General features: G+C 62.0%; 1 protein-coding gene across 1 annotated transcript in view; it reads left to right on the forward strand.

Annotated features, from left to right (window-relative positions):
* Window positions 1-27,293, forward strand: part of STK32C (serine/threonine kinase 32C) — a 68,000-nt gene that overhangs the window by 14,169 nt on the left and 26,538 nt on the right. The window contains exon 2 of the mRNA XM_041743648.1: window positions 25,065-25,120. Within this exon, the coding sequence (XP_041599582.1) occupies window positions 25,065-25,120 (56 nt within the window). The remainder of the gene's footprint in view (window positions 1-25,064; window positions 25,121-27,293) is intronic.

Genomic DNA, 27,293 nt, shown 5'->3' on the forward strand with positions numbered 1-27,293 from the left:
GGCCAAGAAGACTGGCCTTCGGCCCGGAGACCATGCTCTTGCACGTGAGTGTGCATCCGTGTCCGTGTAGACGGACAGACATCGTCCCCGATGTCTGGGGAGTCTCCTGTCGCGGGAACATGCATCTCTCTCTGGCTCTCAGAGTGCACGAGGACAAGGCCATGTTGTGTCCACCCTGGGCTCCCTAGGGCCTTGCACATAGTAGGTGCTCAATAAATGCTTGTTGCGTGTCACCAAGCTGGGTGGAAGGAAGAAATGCATGAGTTGATGTGGACGTGGTCTTTCTGGCCACTTGGGTGTCACACATGCCAGGTCTCCTTCGGGGAATATTCTGGAGTGTGCAGGGGTCGAGGCCCAGACCTGCTCTCCTTTCTGGCTGGGCCCTGGGGGTGCTCGTGGGGCCTGGGGTGGAGGCCCCTGCTGGCCCACGGGGCGGCCGGCTGGTCTCAGAGGCTCTGCAGGGTCTCTCCAGCAGGAGACCCGGGGATCACGCCCTGAGCTGAAGGTGAGCCACCCAGGAGCCCCTGTCTGTTCATTTTTATTTAAGCTCCATTTCAAGTTGATTTTTGTGTTGATATGAAGGAAGGGTCAAGGTTCCCGCCACCCGTCCCTTCCTTCTTATCTTCCTCCCTCCTTCCCTCTCCCCACCTTCCCCGTCTCCCCTCTTCCTCCTCCTTCTGCAGAAGGGACGTCTGTTTGATCTTTAAGCCAATACCAGACCGTATTGATTATTGTAGCTTTATGATACGTCTTGGAAGCAGATGTGTTTGCCGTCCAACTTCGTTCTTTTTTAAAAAAATTGTTTTAAAGATTTTATGTATTTATTCATGAGAAACACAGAGAGAGAGAGAGAGAGAGAGAGAGGCAGAGACACAGGCAGAGGGAGAAGCAGGCTCCAGGCAGGGAGCCCGATGCAGGACTCGATCCTGGGTCTCCAGGATCGTGCCCTGGGCTGAAGGCAGCTCAACCGCTGAGCCGCCCGGGTGCTCCTGTTCTTTTTTCAGAATTATTGTGACGATTCCAGAGTCTTTGCCTTTCCACCTCTATGTTGGAATCACCTTGCCAGTTCCTAAGCTCTGCTGGCCGAGACACTGGTTGGGATGGCATTCGGAGACAACGGACCTCTTAAAAATCTCGAGTCTTCCAGCCACGAACATGGCAAATCACGCTGCTCACTCGGGTCCTTACTCTCGCTCTGCTTTGTTTCGTCCTGTCAGCGCGGAGCTTGCACACGTTTTGTTGAATTTATCCCCACACATTGAATATTTAGAGGCAGGCGCAGCACAAGGAGTCAGCACTGACCTGGGAGTGCAGCCGCTGCACCGTGAGCCTCTTCCAGGAGCCCAAGAGTGCGGTGACCCCAGGGGAGCCAGAGAAGGGGGAGGAGGGAGTGTGACACGGGTCGCCTCTGTGCTCATGCAGTCAGTCGAGAACAACAGCCTAGTGCTCGTCCACGGCCCCCGCAGTAAGAAGCCTCTGGGTCGCGTGGAGGCCTCCGACAGGCGCTGCTACGTGGTGCTGGGGGACGCGAAGGAGACGTGGACAGAGGTCCCCGAGGGCAGCAAGGGCAGGAGGAAGACCGAGCCAGTCACAAGGACGCCATCTCCAAGATGTTCCTGCGTGGGCGCTTGGTCCTCGTGGTCCTGCAGGCCCCGCTCATCCCTGGCGAGTACAGCCTCCTCCCGGTCAGAATTCTCTCCCTCATCCTGTGAGGACCTGCCCTTCGTAATGGGAATAATAAAGCCCTGTGTTTTTTCTAAAAAAAAAAAAAAAAATAGTAAAAAAAAAAATTAATAGTAAAATTTAGAAAGATGAATTGTTGGGACACCTTGAGGGGCTCAGCGGTTGAGCACCTGCCTTCTGCTCAGGGTGTGATCCTGGGGTCCCGGGATCGAGTCCCCCATCGGGCTCCCTGCATGGAGCCTGCCTCTCCCTCTGCCTGTGTCTCTGCCTCTCTCTCTGTGTTTCTCATGAATAAATAAATAAAATCTTAAAAAAAAAAAGAAAAATGAATTGTTGCACATCGACTGTATCCCAAAACCTTGCAGCACTCACCGATTCTAGTATCCCATTTGTCGATTTCCTCAGATTCTATACGATCGCGTCATCTGTGAACAGAGATACTTTTATTCCTTCCTTTCTAGAACTTTCTGCCTTAGCGCACAGTCTAGGATCTCGGCACAGAGTCGAGCAGAAGTGGGTGAGCAGGCACCAGACCTTTGTCCTGATCTTAGGGGAAGGCGTTCGTAGCACCCTCGGGTGCGGTGTCAGCTGGGCTTCTTCCCAGGTGCTCTTATCTGGTTGACGAACTTCCTCTTCCCGGGTGCTGGGGGTTTTGTTTTTAAATCATCAGTGAGGTTGAATTTTTGTCAAGTGCTTTTCTCGTACCCGTGCAGGTGATCGCGTGATTTCTGTCCCTTCCTTGGCCAATGTGGTAAATTACGCTGTCTTTTGAGTAGAATCCCAGCTTTGGGTCACTGAGTTGGGTTTTTATATGTTATCAAATTCAGTTTGCTAATATTTCATTAATAATTCTGACGCCCGGAATCCCTGGGTGGCGCAGCGGTTTGGCGCCTGCCTTTGGCCCAGGGCACGATCCTGGAGACCCGGGATCGAATCCCACGTTGGGCTCCCGGTGCATGGAGCCTGCTTCTCCCTCTGCCTGTGTCTCTGCCTCTCTCTCTCTCTCTCTCTCTCTGTGACTCTCATAAAAAAAAATAAATAAAAATAAATAAATAATTCTGACGCCCGTGCTCACTGGGGATATCGGTCTAGATCTTATTTTCTCGTAAAGCTTTCGTCTGGCTTTGGTATTAGGTTTATGCTGGTCTCACGATATGGGTCGGAGGGGCTCCCTCCTCCATTCTCTGAAGTATTGGCTGGAGTCCACCCGTGAAGCCGTTTGAGCCTAGTGTTTTCTTCGTGGGAAGATTATACTTTATTTTAAAAGATTTTATGTATTTATTCATGAGAGACACACAGAGAGAGAGAGAGAGGCAGAGACCCAGGCAGAGGGAGAAGCAGGCTCCACTCAGGGAGCCCGACATGGGACTCGATCCCGGGACCCCAGCGTCACGCCCTGGGCTGAAGGCAGATGCTGGACCCAGGCGTCCCACCGTGGGAAGACTTTAATTACACATTCAGTTTCTTAACTGGAGACGACGTATTTGGATTTTCCATTTCTTCCCGTGTTAGTTTTGGTGATTTGTATCTTTCAAGGACTGGAAGTTGCCCGTTTTGGCTAAGTTGTCGGCTTCATTGGCATAAAATCTTCATTTTCCTTCTAACCGTAGTGATGCCTCCCTTCCGTTCCTGATGTTGACGTTTTCTCTGTGACCAGGAATGATTAAACCTCCGACCCTTCCTTCCGTTGTGTCTGGGTTTGCCTCACAGCTCCTGGTCTGCTGCCGGGTGCGTGCATCGCTGGCGCTGACGCGGGTGTTCGGTGTCTGGAACCCGTGGCCGTTACGAGATGCCTCTCCTTACCCCCCTTGGCTTCAAGTCTACTTTTTAAAAAAATGTTTTACTTATTCATGAGAAAACGAGAGAGAGAGAGAGAGGGAGAGAGAGCGAGAGAGAGAGACACAGGCAGAGGGAGAAGCAGGCTCCATGCAGGGAGCCCGACGCGGGACTCGATCCCGGGTCCCCAGGGTCAGGCCTTGGGCTGAAGGCGCCGCTAACCCGCTGAGCCTGTATGTTTGCGTTTAAGCCTACAATTGTGCCGTTTGTCCTGTGTTTCCTTTATCCCCATGTGTTACTGGTTTGTCGATTGTTTATCAATTTCCACACGTCAGGACCTCAGGGGACGGGAGTCTTGGTGGCCGCGGACGCCAGCACCTGAGACCTGTGACCTGAACATGTCCCTGGTCTTCGGGACGTGGGTGCAGGCGGCAGCGCTAGGACCATGTGTCTGGACGCTCAGCGTGGTGCCTGCGTGGGACGGCGCTGCAGCTGCCTCTTCCTGTGCCCTTTGCCGCGAGTCCCCACCCCCGTCCCCCAAGCCTGCGCTCCCGGCTCCCCCTGCGGCCTGGGGGCCCCCGTGTGCGGTCTGGGTGGTCCCAGGCCTCGTTGGTCCTGGTCCTCTCGGGAAGGCCACATGCCTGTGTCCGGGGGATGCCTCCCTCGTTGGCGGCGGAGGCCTCAGCAGCACGTCCCAGAACGTGGAGAATCCACGGCGAAGAGCGGCCCCTTCTGCGCCCGTCAGGCTCCGACTGTGCCTTGCTCTTCGTCCGTCCTGCCCCCGGTCTCTCGGGCGTTCGGGGGATGGCTGTGCCCCGTGTTTCCCTCGGGCCCCCTGGCCTCCCGGTGCGGTGGGGGCTGGGCAGGGCCTGCTGGGACAGCCCGGGAGTGCGTGGGGAGAAGTGGGAGCCATCTGGGCCCGTGGGGGCGGAGGGGTGGGAGGTGACAGCTGGCGGTTTCCATGCAGTCGCTGCCACAGAGCAGCCTGCGGGCGCCAGCGGCTCATGCCAGTCGCTGTGGCGCTGGGTCATCTCCATGGCAGCCTCCGTGGGCACCCCTCTCCCCTCGGGGCTCCCGGCCTCTGCAGCTGCCGGGAGGCCGTCCCCACCCCCCGGGCGCTGCTCCGATGGCTCCAGTAGCAAACTGTGCCCTTGCCTGCATCCGGCCTCAGGCCACAGCCCTGGCCCAGGAGATGGGGGGTCTGGGTTGCCCGGCCAGGAAAGGCCGCCCGAGCCGCGGCTTCACTCGCAGGGTGGGATCTTCACCCCGTGTGCTCAGGACACTTGCGGCTTCCTCGAAATGCCCACCACAGCCTGCTGTGCTGCGGCCCCCGGCGGGCACTGCCCCTTGGGGTCGCTCGGCCAGCGGGCCGCGGGTGCTAAGCGCGGGGAGGGAAGGCCTTTCCGGGGCCGCCGGGGACGGCTTACACACCCAGCAGCAGGCTCCGGCGGGGCGACAGGTGCAGCCCCGGTCCTCCCGGCCCGCCCCCTCCCAGTCACGGCTGGGCCCCCTGTCCGGCCGCGGTGGCGGTGGCCCTTTGCGGGGGAGCCACCTCCTCAGGCCTCAGCCTCCCGGGGCCCGGGAAGGTCCGTCCTCCTCTCCTGGGCCAGCCGAGTGGTCGCTGCACCAGTCCTGGCATCCCCTGGGCGCCGTGCCCTCCCCTCCCTCTGGTGACCCCCCCACAGGATGCAGCAGGATCACGTCCACTGGTGAGCTCCGCGGAGGAGTGGCAGCTGGTGGCCGGGGCGTTTCAGTGATGCCCCGTCTCCTGAGGGCGGCTGAGAGGTTGCAAGGCCCTTTGCTGCGTCTTCCTGGCCGCCCCTGACTTTGCTGTTTCTTTCCTCAAGGTGGGGGGGGGGCTTCCCGACGAAGCCGAGGCCCGGCCGTGAGGGCAGCATGGGCTCATGGCCGGGGGGCACCGACGGCGGCCGGCACCCAGCACCGGGGGGAGCCCGGGAGCCTCCCCGAGAGGACGCCGTGCTGCGGGCAGCGGGGCCGGTGCCCGGAGCCTCTCTGGTCCCGGCTGGCTCTCCGCTGTGCCAGGCACGTGTGGCCCAGGGAGGGGGCGGCCTGAGTCTGCTGCTCTCTCGAGCGCGGCAGTGGGTGGTTCTGCAAAGCCCGTGGGTGCACGGCGTCGGCGCCCCCGGAGCTCTGGCTGGATGTCCGGGGCGGCCCGAGCTCTTTGCAAGCGCGTGTGGCTGGGGGGGTGGGGCTGCAGGTGCCCGGAGCCCCCTCTGCGGGACAAGGCACAGACACGCGGGCGGAGCGTCTGCCCCTCCGGGCGGCTCCTGTCTCAGCCACGGGCCACGCAGTGGGGTCGCCGAGACTCGCGTGGGAGGAGCCCCCGGGGAACGGCCTCCCCAGCAGCAGAGGCTCCTGACCCGGCTCTGGGTCCTGGTTCCCACGGAGCTAGTGGCCCACCTCGGGCCCGGTTCTGCACCCTCCAAAGCCAGCGAAATGGGTTTCTTGCACCCGTGGGAGGGGCCGGCAGAGTAAGTTAGGGAGAGCTGTGCAGGACCTATTTTCAAGTCACATGTGACGGGGTGTGGTTTTTTTTTTTTTTTTTGATAAATACAGAAGCATAAAGAAGAAAAGAAACCCGTAATCTCACACCCAGATAATCCCTATTGGCACGAAACTGCCCTTCTGGAGGAGGGTGTAAACGTTTCAGCCGCACAGAGACGCAGGGACGGGAGGTCCTGCACACGCGTGTGCCTCTGGGTGGAGTCGCGCGTTTACCGGCAGAAGCGGCCACGTGCAGGTGCTCGTGGTTTCATGGAAACTTTACACGGTCTCTTCGGGACGTCTTCGTACAGGCTCAGAAGCCTGCCTGGGCTCTCACATCCACACAATGCTCCACTCCGCGGCTCTGCACACCTGGGGTGTCGGGGACCCTTGGGTTTTGGAATTGTGAGTTGTGAACACGGTGCTCGATGGGCCTCTGTGAGCTGAGTGGCCGTGGAACCCGATGGCGGGGGCGGTATTGCCTGGAGGAGCAGGTGTGCCCGACGGCGGGTCCCCGAGGCTGGCCTTACCCCCCCAACCCCGCCGCCACGCCGCGCCGCCTCCAGCCCTGGGGGGAACCGAAACTTGCCCTTTGGCAGGTCAAGGCACCATCTTCCTCCTCGCTGACGCTTTTCTGTCGAGGATGAGGCGGCCACAGTCTCCTGTCTGACCCGCCCGTCGGGCCTCTTTTCCCGTCCGGGTGGGTTTCTCACTAATTTCTACAGGTTCATTTGCAACATGAGGAAATTAGCCCCAATTTGTCATGTTTATTGCAAATACCCTTTCCCAGTTTGTAGTATTTTGACCTGAAAAGTGTTTATTTTTTTTTCTGTATAGAAGTTTCAATATTTTACATATAATTAAACTGATGCTTTTGGTAGTCTTTACCTTATGGTTTCTGGGGTTTGTCTCTCTTGCTGCAGAATTATGAATAAATTCACTATAACTTTCATAGAGTTCTTATGGGTTCAGCCTGTGCACGTGTGTGTGTGTGCATGTATGTGTGTGCATGTACGTGTGCATGTGGATATGGGTGTGCGTGCTGTGTGTCCCTGTGTCTGCATGTGTGCATGTATGTGTACATATACACGTGCACGTGTGTGCATATGGGTGTGTGCATGCAGTGTGTGTATATGTATATATGTGTGTGCATATGTGTGCGTGTGGGTATGAACATGTGTGCCTGTGTGTGTCGTGCACGTGCACTGCATGTGTGTATATACCTGTGTGTGCATGTGGATATGGGTGTGTGTGCATATATATGTGCATGTGTGCATGAACGTGCATGTGTGCCCATATGTGTGTGTGTACATGTGGATGAGTGTGGGTGCATGTACATGTGCATGTGTGCATGTGGATATGGGTGTGCATGCTGTATGTGTGTCCCTGTGTCTGCATGTGTGCATGTATGTGTACATATACACGTGCACGTGTGTGCATGCAGTGTGTGTATATGTATATATGTGTGTGCATGTGTGTGCGTGTGGATATGAACATGTGTGCCCGTGTGTCGTGCATGTGCACTGCATGTGTGTATATACCTATGTGTGCATGTGGATATGGGTGTGTGTGCATGTATATGTGCATGTGTGCATGAACGTGCATGTGTGCCCATATGTGTGTGTACATGTGGATGAGTGTGGGTGCATGTATGTGTGCGCCCTTGTGTGCATGTATGTGCATGTGTGCATATGAGTGTGCACACATGTATGTGTGTACCTGTGTGTCTATGTGTGCATTCACGTGCATGTGTGCATATACGTGTGCATGTGTGTGCATATGGGTGTGTGTGCATGCATGTGTTTACCCGTGTGTGTATATGGGTGTGTGTATGTGTGCATATACGTGTGTCTGCATGTGGATATGAACATCTGTGCCCCGTGTGCATGTGTGTGCACTGCATGTGTGCATGTACCTGTGATGCATGTGGATATGGGTGTACGTGCATGTACATGTGTGCCCATGTGCATATATGCATGTGTGTGTGTGTGCACGTATGTGTGAACACACAGACGCCCACCTTGGCTGTGTTTGGATCTTATTTTGTTGTGAGGTCTGAGAAGGATCGAGCTCCGTGTCTTCCCTCTTCATGTGCTGACTTCACCCACCCGTGTCCCGCACACAGCTCTGGACTCTCGGGGTCTCTGTCCACGCACTCGGGTGGGTGACCTGGCTCTGGTTCTGCCGCAAACTACGCCCCTTGCAGGCCCCCCGCCCCCCGCAAAGACAGTTGAAAGTCGTGTCAGAGGGCAGGATCTGCGGTGAGGGTGGTGGGAGACGGGGTCCCAGGGAATCTTCCTGTGAGCGGTTGGCCCCTCGGGGACCCCCACCCCGTCTCTCCCGCAGCATGAATGTCCGTGGCTGTGTGACTCCAGCGGTGAAGGAAGAGCCCCCACGGGTCAGAGCGCGGGCCGGCCCCAGGTGACAGGCGAGGACGGGGCCGAGGGAGTGTTGTATTGAGGCCCCGGGTGAGAAGCCAGTTGGAAAGCAGTGTGTGCGCACACACGTGTGCAAGGGGCACGGAGGAGAAACCTGTTCCATCTGAACCTTGTCCCGTGCAGCCCCCTCCAGGTGGCGAACAGTGCCTGTGGGTGGCCCCAGGGGTCACAGGCCGGCAGGTGTTCGGGTGCTTGGGCTCCGGGACGCCCCATGTGCCGTCGGGGGAGGCGGTGGGCACGGCCCCGAGGCTGGCTGTCCCAGCGCCCCCCTCGAGGAGAAGCCGGCTCATGTTGCCGAGCCGACGACCCGCTGCCCCGGGGCCTGCATGCGGTCATGGCACAGCCCACCCGCCACCTCCGGCCCCGGGGACCACGGGGCTGACGCTGTGCCGCCCGGGCCCTTGCCCCGCAGGCTCTCGGGCACCTCGGAGGCCGGCCACCCTCGCCCGCCTCCCCTCGCTTCCCGTCCGGCCAGCACTGCGTCCTGGAGGCCGTAGCTGCAGCCCCCACGGGAACGCAGGCTCCTGGCGCCGCTCGGTTCTCCTGACTCTTATTTTTGGAAACACGAGGGAGAAAGAAGTCTTATGGTCTGTCTAGAAATAATGCCTTGCCTTAGTTCTATTCAGTTTAGCCCAAATTAGACCCAGCCTTTCCCGGATGACACTCCAACCTCTTGAGCCGCGGTGGGGGGTGGGGGCGGCGGGGCTTGGGGGGCAGCGTGTCGGCTGCTGGGAGCGCGGCTGGTGGGCCTGAGGCTGCGCCCAGGCCCTGACCCCGCATCTGGCCCTCCTGGACGCCCGGGGCAGCTCAGGGTGGCCGTCCCGACCCTGCACCCGCCCCGGGACCCACGGGTGGCTGTCTGCGGGGCCAGCTGCTTGGCCTTGGGACCTGCTTGCAGTTCACCATCCTGCGTCCTCCCATGAACGCCTTCCCTGCTGTCCTGCTGTCCTGCTGCTGCACATCTGCCGTCTGGTGTCCTGTGGCCCGGACACGTGTGCCCAGCCTGGGGGCCGGGTGGGGAGGCCCAGCGTAGCCCGTGCCGGGGCTCTTCCTGGCGGCTCCAGGCTCCCCCCATCCCCCGCCGCCAGCTCTGTCTCCACTGCTCCCCCCGCAGTAGGAGGCCCCGAGAGGCTGGGACCCGGATTTCGCAGACAGATGGGACTTCCCTGTAAACTCCCCTTCCCCACTGGGAGCATCTCTGCTTCCTCAGAGAGGTGCTGGGCTGGGGGGAGGCGCCGTGCCTCCAACGGAGAGGGGTTGTGTGAGGGGTCAGGAGGGGTGGCCTGTGGCAGAGGAGGGCAGGCGGGCGAGCTCCAGGGGGCAGGTGTGGGGTCCGGCGGCCCTGAACCCCTGGCTGGTCAATTTAAAACCACAGGTGTAGGGGCACCTGGCTCAGTCGGCGGAGTGTCCGAGTCTTGATTTCAGCTGAGGTCGTGATCTCAGGGTCGTGGGATCGAGCCCCACATCCTGCTCCACGCTTAGCGGAGAGTCTGCTTGAGAGTCTCTCTCCCTCTGCCCCTCACCCCAAATCAGTAAATATATCTTTAAAATCACGGACGTGGATGGTTAGCTCTGGGCTGCGTGGGGCTGGCCACGCTGCGGTCTGTCCGTCGGCGCCGGGAAATCTCGTTGCTGGAGGAAGCGTGTGAAGGAAGCAGGTGGAGAGTCCAGGACGGACGCTGGACTCGGGGGCGGCCCCGGGCTGTGCTGGGGCCTGAGCTCACGGCGCCCGCCAGCCTCTCTGACAAGCACGGGCGCCTTCCCTGTTGCTCACCTGTCTCCCTACTGCCCGCGGGCACCAGCCTGTCCTGCAGGTCACCCCCTGCCCCAAGGGCTTGCACGAGCGCCTGCGGCTGAGGCCGGTGGGCATGCGGGGAGTGGGACCTGCCCTGGCGGCTGTAGGGCAGAGCCAGTGGCGGCGTGGCAGGTGCTGGGACCGCTCCCTGGGCCCGGGCCCCCTTTAGGGCCTCAGGGATGCCCTATTGTGTTCGGGGCTCGCGGGCCGCAGGCTGGTTCCTCGGGGTCCTCTCCCTGCAGTGGGAATGTCCTGCAGAGCGTGGAGGAGGGAGTGCCTCAGCCCCCACCAGTGCCCCTGGGTGGGGAAGGCTGGTGCTGGCCAGCGGGTGGCTCTGAGCTGCCGAGGGGGCATCACGCCGGGAGACGCAAGGCCCTTCCTGCTCTGGGCCCGTGATGCTCAGGGTCCTTGGGCGGACAGGCCAGTGGCCCGACGACTGGCCGAGCCTCCCCCTAGACACGGGGCAGGAGACAGCTGCATGGCCAGGCTCCCTCGGGTGCCCAAGCCTTGGGTAAATGTCAGCCTGGCAGGAGGGCCTCTGGAGCCTGGTAAAAGGCTTTGTCAACACTCATTTCCTGTAAAACAAACAACCATGTGGTTTATTAATCTTTAAATCCCGACTTTCCATCAAAACCATGTGCAAATTTCCTTGCAAAGAAAAGGCCTGACATAAAACCACGCACTTACTGCGAGACGGAATTTAAAATAGCATCTTTGCCTTAACAATGCTGCGTCGCTTCTGTTGATGTGAACGCAGCGTGGGCTCGGCGTCACTGGGGCTGGGCCGCCCTCCCCGGAGCCCCGGGCCAGGCCTGGCTGTCGGCCGCTTCCAGACCTCGGGCCCGGGGAGGCGGGTCCCAGCTCACCCCCTGGCCCCGGGGACAGACTGTAGCTGCGGCCAGGCAGGCTGTGCTGGGGAAGCCGGCCCCGGGACCTCCGGCAGAGACGTGCCTCCCACTCACCCGCTCACGGTTCCTTCCACCATTCACTCCGCAAGCCTCTTGGGTGCAGGGGACCGGGCTGGGCGCTGTGGGATAACTTGCTGGTGGCACCAGAGTCACCCCTGGATCCGCCAGGGCCGTGGAGCAGAACCTCACAGCCCCTTTGGGACAAGCTGCTCCTGTCTTGGCTGGAGGCTGCCCTCTGGGTGAGGCCGTGTGGTGCCCACGGAAATCGCCGTCGAAATCCCACCGGATTGTTTGAAAGCCTGGGAAGGCCGGCTGGCCGCTGATTCTTGGGGAGGCTTAAGCAAGTCTTAGGATGCTGACGGGAATGACCCAGGGCAGCCCCACCTCTGCCTGGGGATGGCTCGGCACCCCCAGGAGATGGGCCCGGGGGCAGCCTGGGCAGCTCCTACCGTGTAAGCAGAGTCATGGGCCTGCCTGCAACTCGTGAGCCTTGGGGATAAATCCGTCCTCGGCCAGCCAGAGGCTCACAGCTCATTAGCACACAGCGGGGGTGATAAACGGCCGCGAGGCCTCAAGCTCCCTCCAAGTTCCCCAGGCCCCACCCTCCCCGCTGCAGCTCCAAGGGCTTCGCGGCTCCGGCAGGTCTGGCTCCACCGGGTCTGGCTCCACCAGCATCTTCATCCTGCGTCTCCTTCCCACCGCAGAGAACAGGCGTCGCCAGGATCCCAGTGCAGCTGCAGGCTCGGGTGCATGTTTCAGACCTGGGGCCAGCTGCTCGGTAGAGCCACACTCAGAGCTTGTGCGGGGCCTCCATGCACGCACATGCACACCCACACGTACACAGGCGCATGCATGCAGGGAGCCATATCCACAGGCAAGACATGCCTACGTGCATGCACACCCAGACACGAGCACACACATACACTCGTGCAGAGAGCCATAGCCACAGGCACACGCATGCCTACGTGCATGCACACCCAGACACGAGCACACATGCACGCACACGTGCAGAGAGCCATAGCCACAGGCACACGCATGCCTACGTGCATGCACACCCAGACACGAGCACACATGCACACACACATGCAGAGAGCCATAGCCACAGGCACACGCATGCCTACGTGCATGCACACCCAGACACGAGCACACACATACACACGTGCAGAGAGCCATAGCCACAGGCACACGCATGCCTACGTGCATGCACACCCAGACACGAGCACACACATACACACGTGCAGAGAGCCATAGCCACAGGCACACGCATGCCTACGTGCATGCACACCCAGACACGAGCACACATGCACACACACGTGCAGAGAGCCATAGCCACAGGCACATGCATACCTACGTGCATGCACACCCAGACACGAGCACACACATACACACGTGCAGAGAGCCATAGCCACAGGCACACACATGCCTGCATGCATGCACACCCAGACACAGGCACACACACGTTCAGAGAGCCATACCCAGAGGCACGTGTACACACAGGTGTGATCTGAGGTTCATCATTGGGCTCCAGAATAAAAATGAATTCTGTGCTGTGCAGACTTCTCCCATTTGGCCAGCTTTCAAAGAACCTCAAAAGGAGACCAGTAGCCTGCACCCAGCACCCCGCTTCTGGAGAGGCGGCCCCTGGTGCACTGGGGGAGCTCTGTCCAAGCTGGGCCGGGCATATTTTGTGGGCACAGCCCCCGGGGGAGTGGCTCTGTGCCGCCTGCTGCTCCCAGGGCTGGGGGGTTTGCCCCGGCCACCACTGACCGCGCAGTCTCCGGAGTAACCGCCCCGCCGAGGCCCTGCAGCCAGCTGGTCTAGCTGTGCCTGCTGCACGCCAGGGGGGTCGGGGAGGGCGTCCCGCACAGCGGCCCCCACCCAGCCCCCTCAGAGAGGGCCTCGCCCCCAGCGCCCTCCTGGGCTCCCACCTCCGCCCCAGGCCCCAGGGCAGGCAGCCAGTCTTCCTGGTTCACCCTCTGGGGCCACCCCCACCACCCCTGCTCCCATGCCGTGGCCTCCCATCGCCAGCCTCCTTGGAGTCCCTCCGCACCAGCTGAGCCCACTCCAAATTCCCGAGTCCTCCAGGAAGCTTTTCTGAACCCCTCCCCACGCTCGGTGTCCTGGGTTTGGCCCAACCCGTCTGCCCCCGGGCACAGGTGCATGTGGCTCCTGGAGACTGGACTCTGACCCACTGCCCCGTCTGCGGCTGCGACCGTGGCCAGGTCACTTAACGTCTCTGACCCCGTTCCCTGCACTCCACGCGGCGAGCGGTTCTCTCCTGCAGCAGAGCGGCCTGGATACCTAAAGCCCCTCTGCAAACCAGCCATCGGCGCTTCCTCGCGTGTTTATGTAAATCCAGAGACAGGAAGGTTTGACAGACGTGTGCGCCGTGTAACCAGGGCCCCAGAGGTCGGGGCCCGCTGCCGTCACCGGGAAAGCTGCGTCCCGGACTGCTCGGGGTCGCCCCCTCCAGCCCGGAGGCCGAGCCAGTTCTGTCCCCCTGGACTAGCTTTGCCGGTGCTTGGCCTTGCGTGATGCCTCCACACGGTGCGCGCTCTTTGACTGGCTTCCTCGTTGAACGCGGGGCTTTGAGAACCATCCACGTTACGTATCAGTAGTTGGTTCTTCTTACACGAAAGCCTCGGAGGAGCGCTCGGTTGTACAGACATAACACAGTGTCTCCATCGCTCTCCTCTGGTGGGCGTGGGGTTGCCCCCAGTGCGTGGCCGTCCGCGATATGGCTGCAGGGGACGGTGCCGTGTGGACACCTGTTCGGTTTCTCCCGGGAGGTGTCTGGGAAGGCGGCGTCAGGTGGCGCAGGAGGTGCACATTTGGGGCTGTGAGGGGCGGCCGAAGCGACCTGGCCGTGTTCCATCCACACCCGCCGTGGGCCCGCCGCGCCGCCTGCACGGGTGCCGACACTTGGCGCTGTCGGTCTAGCGCCCGGGCTGTGGAGTGGACCTCGTTGGGTCGGACGTGCGTCCCCCAGCCCCGGCGACTGCTGACGCTGACCGTCGTCCCCTGTGCTGGCTGGCCTCTCCGACGTCCTCCTTCTACCTGCCTGTCCAAGACTTCTCGTTTTTCCAATTAGTATTTATTCTAATGACTCTGATTGATTCGCGGGCGTCCTCTGTGTAATTCGCTTACAGGTCCTCGGTCGGATCTGGCCCGTGTGTATCTGGACGTGGTTCACTCTTCAGCTTCTTCAGGGTGTCTTTTGAAGAGTGAAGAGCAGACATTTTTTATTTGGATGAAGCACAATTTTTAAATTTCATGTTTAACATTTCTGGCATCGCTTCTGAGAAATCTTTGCCTGCCTTCAGGTTGCAAAAATATGTTTTTTTCTTCCAGGAATTTTTTTTAGGAGTATGTTTGCAATCCAGCTAGCATTAGTTGTTGGTATGACATGGGGTGCAGCCACGGTTAGCGTTGGCTGAAGGCCCCCGTCGCCGCGTACACTTGTGTCTGTGCCCTTGTGAAACCCAGCAAGAGACGTGGGCCCATTTGTGGACGGCCTGTGTGTCGCACGGCCCTGTGCCTGTCCCCACGCTGCACAGCACCACGCGGTCCTGATCACTGAACCCTTATATTAAGTTAAAATCAGGTACTGCAAGTCCTCCAACTTCACTCTTTTTTGGGGGGTTATATTTTTTACCATTCCAGGTCATTTACATTCCCATATACATTTGAGTGTGTGCCCACCCATTTCTAGCAAAAAAAAAAAAAAAATCCACATAGGGCTTTGGCTACAGCCAAAAAAATCAATTTTGCATTGATTCTACGGATACCTTTGGGAAGATGTAGCAGCTTCCTGTTCACTGTCCCCACCTGGGGACCAGGTGTACCTCCCACTCACCTGGGTCCTTCTTCCTCCCTGTGTTCTGCAGTGTAAGGTGGATGGGCCTTGCACCCGTACGTGTTCCTACAAAGGTGATGCCTTTGGTATAAGTGGGATTTGGAAAAATCTCATTTTTCAGTAGTTTGTTGATACTATGTTAGAAATCCAAAACACTTCGTGTGTAGACCACGTGTCATGCGACCTCACCTAATTCACGTGTGGGCTCTGGGAGTGGTTCCTAGAGTCCTCAGGACCTTCTCCAGAGACCCTGTGCCATCTTTCCCGTTTATTTTTAGCTGCTGCTGCTGCGTCGCCGGCCAGGGCAGCATAACGTCAGGCAGGATGCTGAGCGTGCACAGCCTCACCTTGCTCCCCACGCGGAGGGAGAGTGTTCCCTGCACACAGTTACACGTGGCCTGAGCCGCAGGCTCTGTCGGGGCCCCTACGACAGGGGAGAGGTTCTGTTCCTGTTTGCAGGGAGGTCTCACTGCAGGGTTGCCCTTTGTCGTCCAGTTAGTGAAGTCTTCACGGTTAAGCCAACCTTGCCTTCCTGGCAGGGACCTCCCTCATCAGTCGTGGCGATTAGCTGCTTACGATGCTGCTAACCTGCTAATACTTTGTTTAGGAATTTTGCATCCATGCTCGTGGGAAATACTGGTCTGTCCTTGCCCTTTGTAACGGCCTGATCAGGCTCTGCTCTCAGGCAGACGCTGACCTCACGAAACAAGTTAGAAGGTGCTCGGTATCTGTTTCCTAAATGAGTGTGTGTGAGATTGGTACTGTTTCCTCCTTTAAAAATTTGATAGAATTCACCAGTGTAGCCGTCCGGGCTGGAGATCTTTTTTATACGGTGGTTTTTAAAATTATTATTATGAATGCATTATTACAGAAAAACGGACCTGAGACTGTTCGGGTGGTGCATTTCTGTTTGTGTCAGTTTGGTGGTTTGCGTATTTCAAGGAATCTCTCCATTTCATCCACATACTGTAATTTGTTGACATAAAGGCAGTTGTTCATGATTTTTCTAAATTATTATTTAGATGCTGGTAGGAAAAATGATTCCTATGATGAAATACTGAGATTGTGTTTCTGAAAATCTTAATGTTTGTGTTTTCTCTTTTTTAAAAAAGTTGGTCTTGGGGCTCCTGGGTACCTCAGTTTGTTGTGCATCTGACTCTTGATCGGCTCAGGTCATGGTCTCGGGTTACGGGATCTCGCCGTGGGGCGCCGTGCTTGGCTGGCAGGGAGCCTGCTGGAGTCGGCCTCCCTCTGCCCCCTCCCCACTGTGCGCTCTTGCTTGCTCGCTCGCTCTCAATAATAGATAAATGAGTTTTTATTTATTTTTTTTAATTTTTATTTATTTATGATAGTCACAGAGAGAGAGAGGCAGAGACACAGGCAGAGGGAGAAGCAGGCTCCATGCACCGGGAGCCCGACGTGGGATTCGATCCCGGGTCTCCAGGATCGCGCCCTGGGCCAAAGGCAGGCGCCAAACCACTGCACCACCCAGGGATCCCGATAAACGAGTTTTTTTTAAAAACAATTGGTCTTCCAAAGGTTTGTCAACGTTACAGTCACAAAAATGACGTTCTGTTTTGACGACGATCCTCTATTACGGGTCTTTATTACTTTCTTCTTCCTACTTTAGAGACACTTTGTTCTCGCCTGTCATCTCGACTCCTGATATAAGTACTTAGAGCTGGAAACCTCCCTCCTCCGACGCTGTGGCCACATCATCCTCGGTAGGCCTTGTCCTCAAGTGGGAATGCCCCCAACGAAACAGCCTCGGGAGCCATGGAGGGCGCAGAGAGCAGTAGATAGATCCAGGGCCGTGGCAGGGGTTTCCATCTGTCTGTCCCTGTGGGGCAGGGGGACCCACCCAGCCAGGGAACAAGAGACGTGAACTTTAGGGCGAGCGGTGGACACGTGCACAGTTCTGCTGCCAGTAATTGAAAAATGCACGTTTCTTAAAACAAGGAATGTCTACTAAAGTTTAGCTTTACGTAAGTGAAATCGTAGAGCATCTGCTGCTCTGCGACTGGCCCCTCTCTCTCGACGTGTCGAGTCTGTGAGATTGGTCCAGGCCGTGGCTGGAACGCACGCATCCTCGCTGCCTGGAGCTTTGTGTGGACAGATCTCAGTCACCCGTTCCGCGCGTCCGAGCGTCTGGGGTGCTTCCAGTTAGTGGCCGCGCCACATTTCCTGTGCACGTCTTTGGGGGCGCGTGTTTGTACTTGTCGATGTGGACTGGCCCGCGTGCAGTGTCGTGGACGCGAACTCCAGCTGTTCGCATCCCAGCCAGCTTTCTGGTCGATCATTCTAGTGGACATGGACCAATTCCTGCTCCTCTGAGTTCGTTTCCCTGGTCACCGAGACCTTGAGCTCGCTCCCGCATCTCGGTTCCACGTCTCGGCACTTGGGCATCTCTTCCGAGGTGCCTCTTCACGAACTTGACCGCTCTCTGTTTTCTCTCTCTTTTCCTTATTGGCCTGTAGTCGTTCACCCGCCCCGGGTGTCTGTCGTCTGTCTGTGTCCCAGACGTCCCCTGACGGGGCGCTGTGGCGAGCGGCGCCTGGCTGTGGGGACGAGCGTGGGCGCAGACGTCAGAACCCATCCGGTCCTACGCTTTCCTGTTGTTCGCCTTCACCACGTGCCGCTTATGCCTCGATGAAGCTGTTAAAACACCTTGTAGGGTTAGCAGGTGCGCAACATCCAGGTGGAGAATGTCCGACGTGGGTGAGCACACAGCAGTTCAGTGGATGCAGGTGTCCTCAAAGCGTCAGTTTTCTCAAGGGAGCCAACAGCCCTGCAGGGATTCTGTGGGACCAGACGGACCCGTCGGCAGTGGGTGCAGAAGAACGAGGCCCCTGGCACCGGTGTCCACCATGACGCCTCATTGGGGCAGATGCAGGAAGGCACGGAACGGGGTGGGGGGCTCTGGTCCGAGAGGCAACCTTGCCTGGGAACCCAAACTCGGGGGGGACTTTAGTAGGAAGAGACTCTGTCAACCAGAGGAACAGAGGCTCTGGGGGTGTGACGGGAGCAGGCTCGGGTGCGGCCGGCCTGGACCCCGCCCTCTCCGCTGGCTTCCTGTCCCCGCCTGCCCCTCCTGGCTGCTGTCCCCACCCCCTGCCCCCGCCACCATGGTGGACACTCCTCCCGAGCTCCAGAAGCCCCGGGCTGGCTGCGGTCTATGACCAGGGCGGATGCCCAGGGAGCCGGGGTCCCCGCAGATGGGGGCGGAGGCCACCTGGCCGCCCCGGCTCCTTGCAGAGGCTCTCATGTCCCCCCAGACACCCCGTGGCTCTGCTGCCCTGCCGGCCAAGGAAATGTGGCGCTGCCTGGAATCCTTTTTTCGAAACTGGGCTGAATATAAATAAAATACAGATTTGATGGTGGGGCTTGGGTTTGCATGAATTTAATGTAGTCTAATGTGGTTTGGAAGCAAAGGGGTCAAGACGGAGCTGCCTTAGCTGTGCACACGGTTTCGTCGTCTCCCGTGAGCGGAGATAGGCTTAACGACGGTCCCTCCCTCTGCCTCCCACGGGGTGGGGGTCGCCTTGAAATAGCAAACTGGCTGTGCCCGTTCACATCTGACTGGTCCCCCGGCCAGCTGTGCCCCCGCGTCCTCTCCCTCCCTCCCTCCTCGGGCCCCCCCACCCATGAGTCGGGCTCCCCCGGGTGCCCCTCCCTTGCACAGGCCTGCCCTGACCGCCGACCCCCACTGCAGGGGCGTCCGCGTGGGGCCAGGCGACGGCGGCCCCCTCCCATCTGGCCCCAGCCCACATGCTAGTGGTTCACTTTCGAAAAACGTTATTATTGCTACTTATTGAAGCCAAATTCACATAACAGAAAATTCTCCACTTTCAGGTGAGCCGTCGGCAGCACCACTGCAGCCTCCGTCCAGTCCCAGGACGTCTTCCCAAGGACACGCGGTCCCCCTGGAGGCCCCTGACCACCACCGTCGGTGTCCTGGGTGTCCCTGGGCCTCGCCACCCGCGGTGTGGGCTGTTTGTGTCGGGAGGGGCACCAGGGTTTCCAGGTCTGGCCTTGGTGCCGCGGGTGTCAGAGCGCTGCTTGCTCCGTGGCGCGGTGGCATGTGTCGTGCAGCACAGTGTCCTGCGATCCCGCGCGTGGGCTGCGGGGCTCCGCGTGTCTCCACCTCTTGGCTGCGTCGAGGGTCCCCTGTGCGTGGTGCGCCTCCCCGGAGGGTGCCCCCAGCCGCTCCCATCGCCCCCGCCCGGCAGCATCCTGACTGCCCCCCCCCCGCCCCGGGGCCACACCGTTGCCTCGGGTGAGGGCGACCTCCTGAGGTGCATCTCCTGGTTTTCCCCGTGCCTCGCCCACACTGTGGGCCCTGCCCCGGGTGACCCCCTCCTGTGCTGCTCTCGGGGCGGCCGCGGCTGGACTCTGGACTCCGTGGCCACATTCCCTGGGCTTTTAGACACGCTTCCCCGCCCACGTGCCTGCGGGCTGCGGCCTGTGCGCCTCGCCGTTGAGCTCTACAAGGAGACGGTCTGCACTGCCTCGTGGGCTCGCTTCAGCGGGCTCTGGAGGCCCCTTGGCTTGTGGGGTGGGGTGGGGTGGGGCCAGCCCAGGGGATCCCGTCCGGGGCCTGCGCCTGCCCCACACCCTGCGCACAGACCCCTGCAGGGTCTGTGGCCGGCCTCAGGGTCGGGGTGTGGGGTGGCCTTGTGGGGGGCTGACCCGCTGACACCAGCCAAGCACTGGGACCCCCACGGCCCTCTTTCTCTATCAGTTTAAACAATAGGACTTTGTAAGCAGAAGCTTCTGGAACATTGTGGGTGGGGTGACAGGCTGTTCTTGAGGTGGATGGGTGGGCTGGGGAGCCGACAGGGACCTTGTGTGCAGTGTCCTCTCAGAAGACCCCGGACCCCTCCGGCAGCCCTGTTTCCTTCATTCAGGTGCCTGGATATTCGGGAAGTGGCCTGCGTGGGCTCTGGGTCAGCCATGGGCCGGCTCTGGCCTGGGGGGCCTGTGGCAGGTGTGGGCCCCGGCGTGGGCGGAGGCCAAGGGCAGATGGTCGCGCCCCAGGAGGCTCCCCAGGACCGGTGCTCCCATCCTCGGGGGCTGTCAGTGTGGCCACGTAGGTGCCAGGCTGGCCTGCCGGCTCCCGGAGGGCGGGGGGCCCTGACCGTAGTTTCAGGGTGTGTGTGTGGTGCCCCGAGGCCGCAGTGGTATCTGGGGTCATGTGCGGCTGAGCCTGCCTCCCGTCCCCCACGTGATGCCGAGCCCCGGGTTCCGGCTTGAGCTGTGCCCCTGCATGTCCCTTGGGCTCCCGTGGTGCCCCAGCAGCGGGCCTGGCCCTTCCGTGACACGTGGTCCCGGCTGAGGGCTTGGGAAGTGGACCCCACAGCAGCCCCGGGGACTGGCCAGCGGGGGGCTCTGCGCCCACCTGAGCCTCACACACACCCCGTGTGACCTCCTGGTTCTGGAAAGGCTTGGGCTCCTGTGCACTGGGGTTCGGCCTTGCCCGTGGCACGGGAGCCTGTGTTCACGTGTGGGGGGGTGGGAGTGGGGGGTGGAGCCAGGGGGCAATGGCAGGGGGGATGATGGAGGGTGATGGTGGGGGGCAATGGGGGGGATGAAAGGCGGTGATGGTGGGGGGATGGCTGGGCGGATGGCGGGGGGAGGGAGGGGGGATGGCCAGAGGATGACGGGGCCGGGCTGCGAGTAGAGACAGGCCGCCCCTCCCAGGTGGTCGGCAGCGCTGGGCCGGGAGCCCTGCTGGGGCCAGTGGCCATGCCTGCAGCACGGGCCGTGGAGGACGTGCCTCCGTCAGAAGGCCATTTCCGGGGGTGCCTCTGATGCGGGAACCCCTGCCCCGCCTCTGACCCCGTCTTTTCCGGCACCAGCCCTGTGCTTTCTTCCCTGAATCAGACTTAATGCTGTTTGTGTGGCGACGAGCGCGGCCCTGGGCCGTGGGGACGTGGGCCCCGCCCTGGTCCAGGCGTCCCCAGGCCGGCGGGCAGGCTAGTGGCTAACCGGCTGCCACCGAGTCGGACGCTCTTCGGTGCCGGAAGGTGCTCGGCTCGCTCGCTGAGGGGGCCGTGTCCCAAGCCCGCAGGGAGCATCTCAGGGAAACTGCGGGAAGCGCCCCGTGTGCCTCCAGCTTGGCGCAGGGAGGGACGCGCAGGGAGGGACGCAGGGCTGGTGTCCCCCCCGTGCCAGGGGCGTCTGGGGGGCTGGCTGGGAACGGGGCCTCCTCAGTTCATGGCTCCGTGGCCGGAGTCCCCTGTGGGCTTCTCCGGCGAGGCTGGGTGGGCCGCCTGCCCGGATCGTGTGCCAGGGGTGCCGCTTGGCAGCTCCGGGTGCAGCTGGGTGAGCAGCGGGGTTAGCGCCCCATCAACCTGTGTGGCCTCAGCCTGTGACCAGGGGCCCCGCGTCCTCAGGGCAGCTGACAGATACCCCAGGGCCGGGGGCCATGACTCGGGGGCCTCTCCTGGCGCCGGAGGAGGAGCTGGGTTGACGACGGCTGGGGGTGGGGGGTCGGGGGCCTGCGTTGCTGTCCCAGCTCACGCTGGGAGCCCCAGGGACCGAGGTGGGGGTGGGCTGGGCGGTGGACAGGAAGGGACCTGACACCTCCCGCCACCCTCTGCTCCGTCCAGCGCCGGGGAGAATTCTCACCGGGGCAGTTGCAGGCGGGCGTGCTGGCTAAGGCAGCGCCTCACCTCCACCCCCGCCCTCGCTCTTGCTCCCTCCCCGGGACCCCCTGGGCCTGCAGACCCCTTCTTGGCACTGCTGCCTGGGGCCTGGGGGCCGGGGGCTCCCGCCTCTGAGGTCCACCGCCTCCTGGGAGAGCCCTGTCTGCGGGGGAGCGCGGGGGCTTGGCGGGGCTGCACCCGGACAGCGGGACGGGGCTTTCTCGCGCCCTCGGCCTCTTCGAGCATCTCCCACCAGGTGTTCACCTTGTATCCGTGGAACCCCTCGTCCTCTGGGGGACTTGGGACCTCCCTCGTGCCTCCCCTAGGACCGACCTCCTGATGGGCTCCCCGCGTGCGGTCCGGGACCCTCGAGTGCAGCTGCCGCCTGAGGACGCGGGGCCGGCCCTGACCGTCAGCTGGGGCCTCTCCCCGGCTGGGTTGGACGTGGCCAGCACCACCCGGGGGGCTCCTTGTCCTCCAGAGCCGGCCTCCCTCTGCGCCTTGCCCCCGCCCCCTCTGAGCAGCCGGAGGCACAGGCGTCCCCACCCCGGGGCTCCCGCACGCTGTGGGTCCCGACAGGGCCGAGGAGGTAGAGGTGCTCAGAGGACAGAGCCCGGGCGGCGGCCGGAGCGTCGGTCCGCTCTGCTGGGTGGACCTGTGGGGGCTGCGGGTCAGGCGCCCCCAAGGTCTGCCTCTGCCCTTCCACGTCCCCCAGCCTGAGCCAGCGCGGCCTCACCCAGGCCCTGGGCCCTGCGGCCGAGCGGGGAGCCCCCGTGTGTTTCCGAGGGGCCGGAGTGATGGGTGCAGAGGCGTCCCGGGCGGAAGGAGGGGCGGGCTCCGAGGCCTGGGTCTTAGGGTTGGGGTGCTGGCCGCCTTTCTCTCCGGCCCCGAGCGGCCCTGTGTCTGCCGGGATGCTCAGCGGTTTCCTCGCCTGTGAAAGGGGGCGTCCGTCCCCTACCAGGTGGTGGCTCAGAGCTTGCAGGCGTCAGGACCGGGAGGGCCAGGCAGCGTCCAGCTCGAGGCGTGTGCCCGTCGGCCCCACAGAGCTGGCGGCCTGGGCGGACGGGGCCCCAGTGCCACCTTTAGGTGCCCACCTGGTGACCGCTGATGTGGGCCGGTCTGCGTGCCCTGAGGAGCGCGGTGGGGGCCGGGCCGGGGCTCCCCCAGAGGCCACGCAAACTGCAGGGCACCCACCTAAGCTGGACCCCAGGGTTCTCTTCGGGAGTTTTCTGGGTCGTAGATTTGACAAAATGCCATCCGCTTCTGAGTGGATTTCGGCAACTGTGACGTGTGACTTAGGGCCACAGCTTTCCAGGTAATCCCCACTTCTGGTGTGGGGCTCACCCGGAGCTCGGGGGGCTGGGCCTCCCCTGGGTGCTGGAAGGCGGGCTGGGGAGGGGGCTCATCCCATGGCCGTGGGCCCGTCACCCTCCACGCGGGGCCCATGTCCCGGGCCCTGAGGGCGTGGAGACCTGGGCTGGGGCGTCAGGAGCAGGCTGGCCTCCCCCTCCCCCACCGTGGCGTGGGCATCCCTCCCCCCAGTGACTCAGGCACCCCCCCCACCCCGTGGCGCGGGCACCGTGTCACCAGTAACAACCGCGGTGACTCAGGCTCTATTTTTACGCTCCCAGGGCTCACCTCCTCTCTTGCTCTCCCGGCCGGGGCGCCGGCTGGTGGAAGGGCTGCGTTTTCAGCCCGAATCTCACGGGACTCACGGGTCCCCTACGAACTTGCTGTCGGGCGCGCTCCTCTGCTCACGGAGGGCGAGCGCTGAGTTCAAATCAGCAGACCGTTGTTTTATTTTTAGGGGAAAAGTTCAAATATTACCTGACCTGGGCTCTGGATTCTGGGGCGTCTGCACAAGCGCCACCTGTTGGCTTCTCGCCGCCTTGTCCTGCGCGAGGCTAGCGTGGGGATCTGGGAGTGACACCGGGCAGCATCACGGTGGCCAGAGGGTCGGGTGGGGTCGGGCTGCGGGGAGATGAGGGCAGTGTGCCTGCCTGCGTGTCGCCGGCACTCCCGGAGGAGAGCTCCTGGCTTCTCCGGGCGATGGTCCGGCTCCCGGGGAAGCCGTGAGAACCTCGGAGAACGTGCGAGAACCCCCAGGGAGTTCTGTCCGGTGCTGGGGTTCCCGCCTGGGCGAGTGGGGAAAATCCCTCCAGGACCCCGCAGGTGGGGCCCGGGCACCCGCAGCCCTGGGAAGGACCCGGCCAGCTCCTGCACCTCCCTGGCCCCTCGGCGTCAAGGTGACCTATTTTCGTAGCCGGCTGTGCTGTGATTGCCGGCTCCGTGGAATAAAAGTCTTCCTTGAAGAATAAATATTCTTAATCCTTTGTGTTTTAAATATTCATCCGTCCCAGGGAGAGCCTGTGCCCGTGTTGCCCGCGCCGCAGGAGGGCCCTGGGGACGGGGTCGGGGCGCCTCCCGGGCACGGCTCCCTCCCTCCGGCTGCGCTCAGCTTCCGGACCAGGAGCCACAGAGACCACAGGACCCTGGGGCCACGTTACCTTTCCTTCTCCTGGTGACGTGGCGGTGTCTCCTGGGGGAAGTGGGCTGATGGTGTCCCTCGGCCACGGAAACCCCGTGCAGGGCCTCTGCGGCCTGGCGTAGGTCAACCAGCATCCTCCCCCACGGAGCTGGGCCCCACCCGTGTCAGCAGGCCCCCGGGGCCCATGCCCTGGGTGAGGACCAGCCTGGCCCCCTGCCCCTCCCACCTGCTGGCCCCACCTCGTTGCTGTCGCTGAGGGGTGGGTGTTGGGGGGCAGGGGTGGAACTTTACCCAGAAGTGGGGCCGAATTCTGTGCAGCAGCTGGGGATTTGGGAGGAAAGTGCAGGCAGCTACGTCAGGACCCCCGCGCCCACCTGGGCCCCATGGCGGCGCCCTGGGCACTGTGCTCCTGGACCCGCCCCCCCCCCAAGCCTCCCTGCGGCTGGCTCAGAACCCAGTCTGCGGTCGTGCCCCCCCAGCCCCGGGGTCTCAGAACCACAGTGGGGTGCACGTGCAGCGGGTACATGTCCTCCCTCCCCTCCCCGGGAAGCAGGCCCAGGAAAGGCCACAGGGCCAGCCAGCGTGGACGAGGCCGCAGCTCCCCACTTCCGTGCCCGGCAGACCTCCGAGTGTCCCTTTCCCTCGGACCCTCCGTCCGTGACATCCTGGCTTCTCAGGGTGTGAACGTGGGGTGAGGCACATGGTGCGCGTGTCCTGTGCTTCTGACCCGTTGTCCGGTACACCCTCCGTTGCCACCCTCCCTGCCCTGCAAAGACCTGCAGTCCGGCCTCCAGCCGGGCCCCGGGCCCACTTCCAGGGCACAGAGTGTGGCTGGAGGGCTGCCGGGGGGCGGGGGGGCTCCCTGCAGTGGTGGGGGCGGCTCCCGGGCGGCTACTCCAGCTGGGGGCTTGTGGAGGGTCCAGGGTCTTGCTGCCACCTCACCTGACGTCCCTCTATTTCTTCCGCAGTGAACTTTGACCACTTCCAGATCCTTCGAGCCATCGGAAAGGGCAGCTTTGGCAAGGTAAGGTGGAGCCAGGAGGGCGGCCGTGGCGGGAGCGTCCCCGTGGCCCCCAGCTCTGAGGAGGCCAGCCCCACCTGTGCCTGGGGGGCTGGTGATGGGGGGTCACAGTGGGCCATCAGCCTGCTCGGGAGCGCTAGGGTCTTCAGTCCAGGTCTCTGGGGGTCCCTAACTCAGCTGGGAGCCTCGGGTGCAGATGGCACAGCTGCTGGGCTTTGCGGGACCACGACCCCGACACCCACCCACTGGAGACACTGGCGCCCGCTCAAGTCCTCGGAGGGAAGTGTCTCATGGCGGGGAGGGGGTGGCAGCGGACATTCAGTGTGTGGGGTCGCTGTGACACTCGGAGCCCAGAGGGCAGGCTGCCCCTGGTGCATGTGGGTGGCAGGGCCGCGGTGCAGCTGAGCGTGCGTCCTCATCCCGGCACTGCGCTGCTCCGGACCGTCCCGCTCCTTCTGGCTCCTTCTATCTCTCCCGTCCACATCTAACTTCCTGATTGCTGCCTTGTAGTGTCTAGAGACTGGGGGTAATTATAACTCAAAGAGGCTTAACGAGCACTCTGAGGAGGTTAAAATTAGCTCCGGGGCGCTGCCTTGAGGGGTCCGCTGGAGATGGATCTGGAGATGGATCGCTTCTGAGTGGAGAGTTTCTCCTGAGCAGAGAAGAGGCGGGAGGGGGGGTGGGGCTTTGCTCCTGCTCCCTACAGCTGTCAGGATGCTGGGACACGGTGCCTCAGCTCCCCTGAGGCTTGGGGACATTCTAAACCGGAGCAATTAGCGCCTTTGCAAGAACTCCCTCCAGCACCCTTTAGTTAAGGAGAGTATTAAGGTCTGCGAGTTGCTGCCCTCTGCCCTCCCTGCCTGTCCCGGCTGAGGGTGAATTCTGTCCCTAGGGCCACAGAGGGTGTCGGCAAGGTCTGGGGCAGAGAGGGTGGGGCTTAGGCACTGGAGGGCACCAGCCCTGCCCTGGCTTCAGGAGGAGTGGCTTGGATGGGCAGCCAAGGACGCCACCCAGACGGTCGGAAACAGGCCGAGGAGCAGTGCTGGGGCTGAGCTGGGACAGACACTTCACTGTCCCCTGCCTCCTCCCCATCCCCACTGTCCCCCTCTTGCTCCTCACGCCCTGCTGGGCAGCACAGCCCCCCTGCCCCACCCCCCCAACGTCTGCAGAACTCCAGGGTTCTGGCTCCTCTGACCAGTTCTTAGCTTTAAAAAGCCAGCTGGCCACAGGGGCCCGGAAGCAGAGCTCCGCACGGCGGTGGGGTGACCGTCAGGTCCTGCTGGGACTTTATCCTCGGATGCAGGCTGCCTTGTAACTGCTCCTAACGAGGCCGCCTAATTAGGCCTGCGGGGCCTCCGGGCTGGGGCTGCAGTTGCGGTGTCTGGACCGTGGAGACGCCAAGGGCCTGCCACAGACCTGGGCTCTGGTCCTTCGGGCTGTCCTCGGTGGCTAGGGCGGGGACCCCTGGGGGACAAGGAGCATCTGGAAGCTCGGCAGGACTGCGGAGAGCCCGCTCCCGTGCGTGGGGCCGAGCCCAGAGGTGCCTCTGCCCAGGGCCTCAGTGCAGGAGCGGGCGCGGGCGCGGGCAGGCTCTGGAAGAACGTGAACCACGCGCAGCCGGAGCCCACGGACGCCCCCACCTCCCGAGGGGCCGAGTGCCCCGGGCGCCAGCGCCGGCTGTTGACCAAGTGGCCGCTCACCCCAGGCCAGCAGCGCCGGGAAGCGGTTTCTGGTCCTTGGGCATGAAGGCTGCTGACTGGTTGGGGTTTTTTTTCCCAATTTTTTTTTTATTGTGATGCAAGTACCCAAGCCCTTGTGATCACCTGTCGGTGCGCAGCTCAGGCCCAGGACGTCCCGCAGCTGCTGCCCACGCCCCGGGGGGGAGGGGAGGGGAGGGGGCGTGGGGAGGGCGGGGGCGGCCCGGGATCCCGGGGCCTGCGTCACCAGCGCGGGCGGCCCCGCCCCCGCGCGCGCGCCGCCCTCTGATTGGCTGGGGGCGACCGCGGGCTCCCGCCCCCCCGCCAATCACGCGGGGTTCCGCCCCCTGATTGGCCCGGGCGGGTCACGTAATCGGGGCGGGCGGGGCGGGGCTCACCGCGGCTGCGGAGGTTCCCCCGGGTCCGCGCCCCTCTGCGGAGGCTCGGTCGGCGCCCTCCTCCGCCCTCCTGCGGGGCCC

The sequence above is a fragment of the Vulpes lagopus genome, chromosome 2 (assembly GCF_018345385.1).
Source record: "Vulpes lagopus strain Blue_001 chromosome 2, ASM1834538v1, whole genome shotgun sequence".
Lineage (NCBI taxonomy): Eukaryota > Metazoa > Chordata > Mammalia > Carnivora > Canidae > Vulpes > Vulpes lagopus.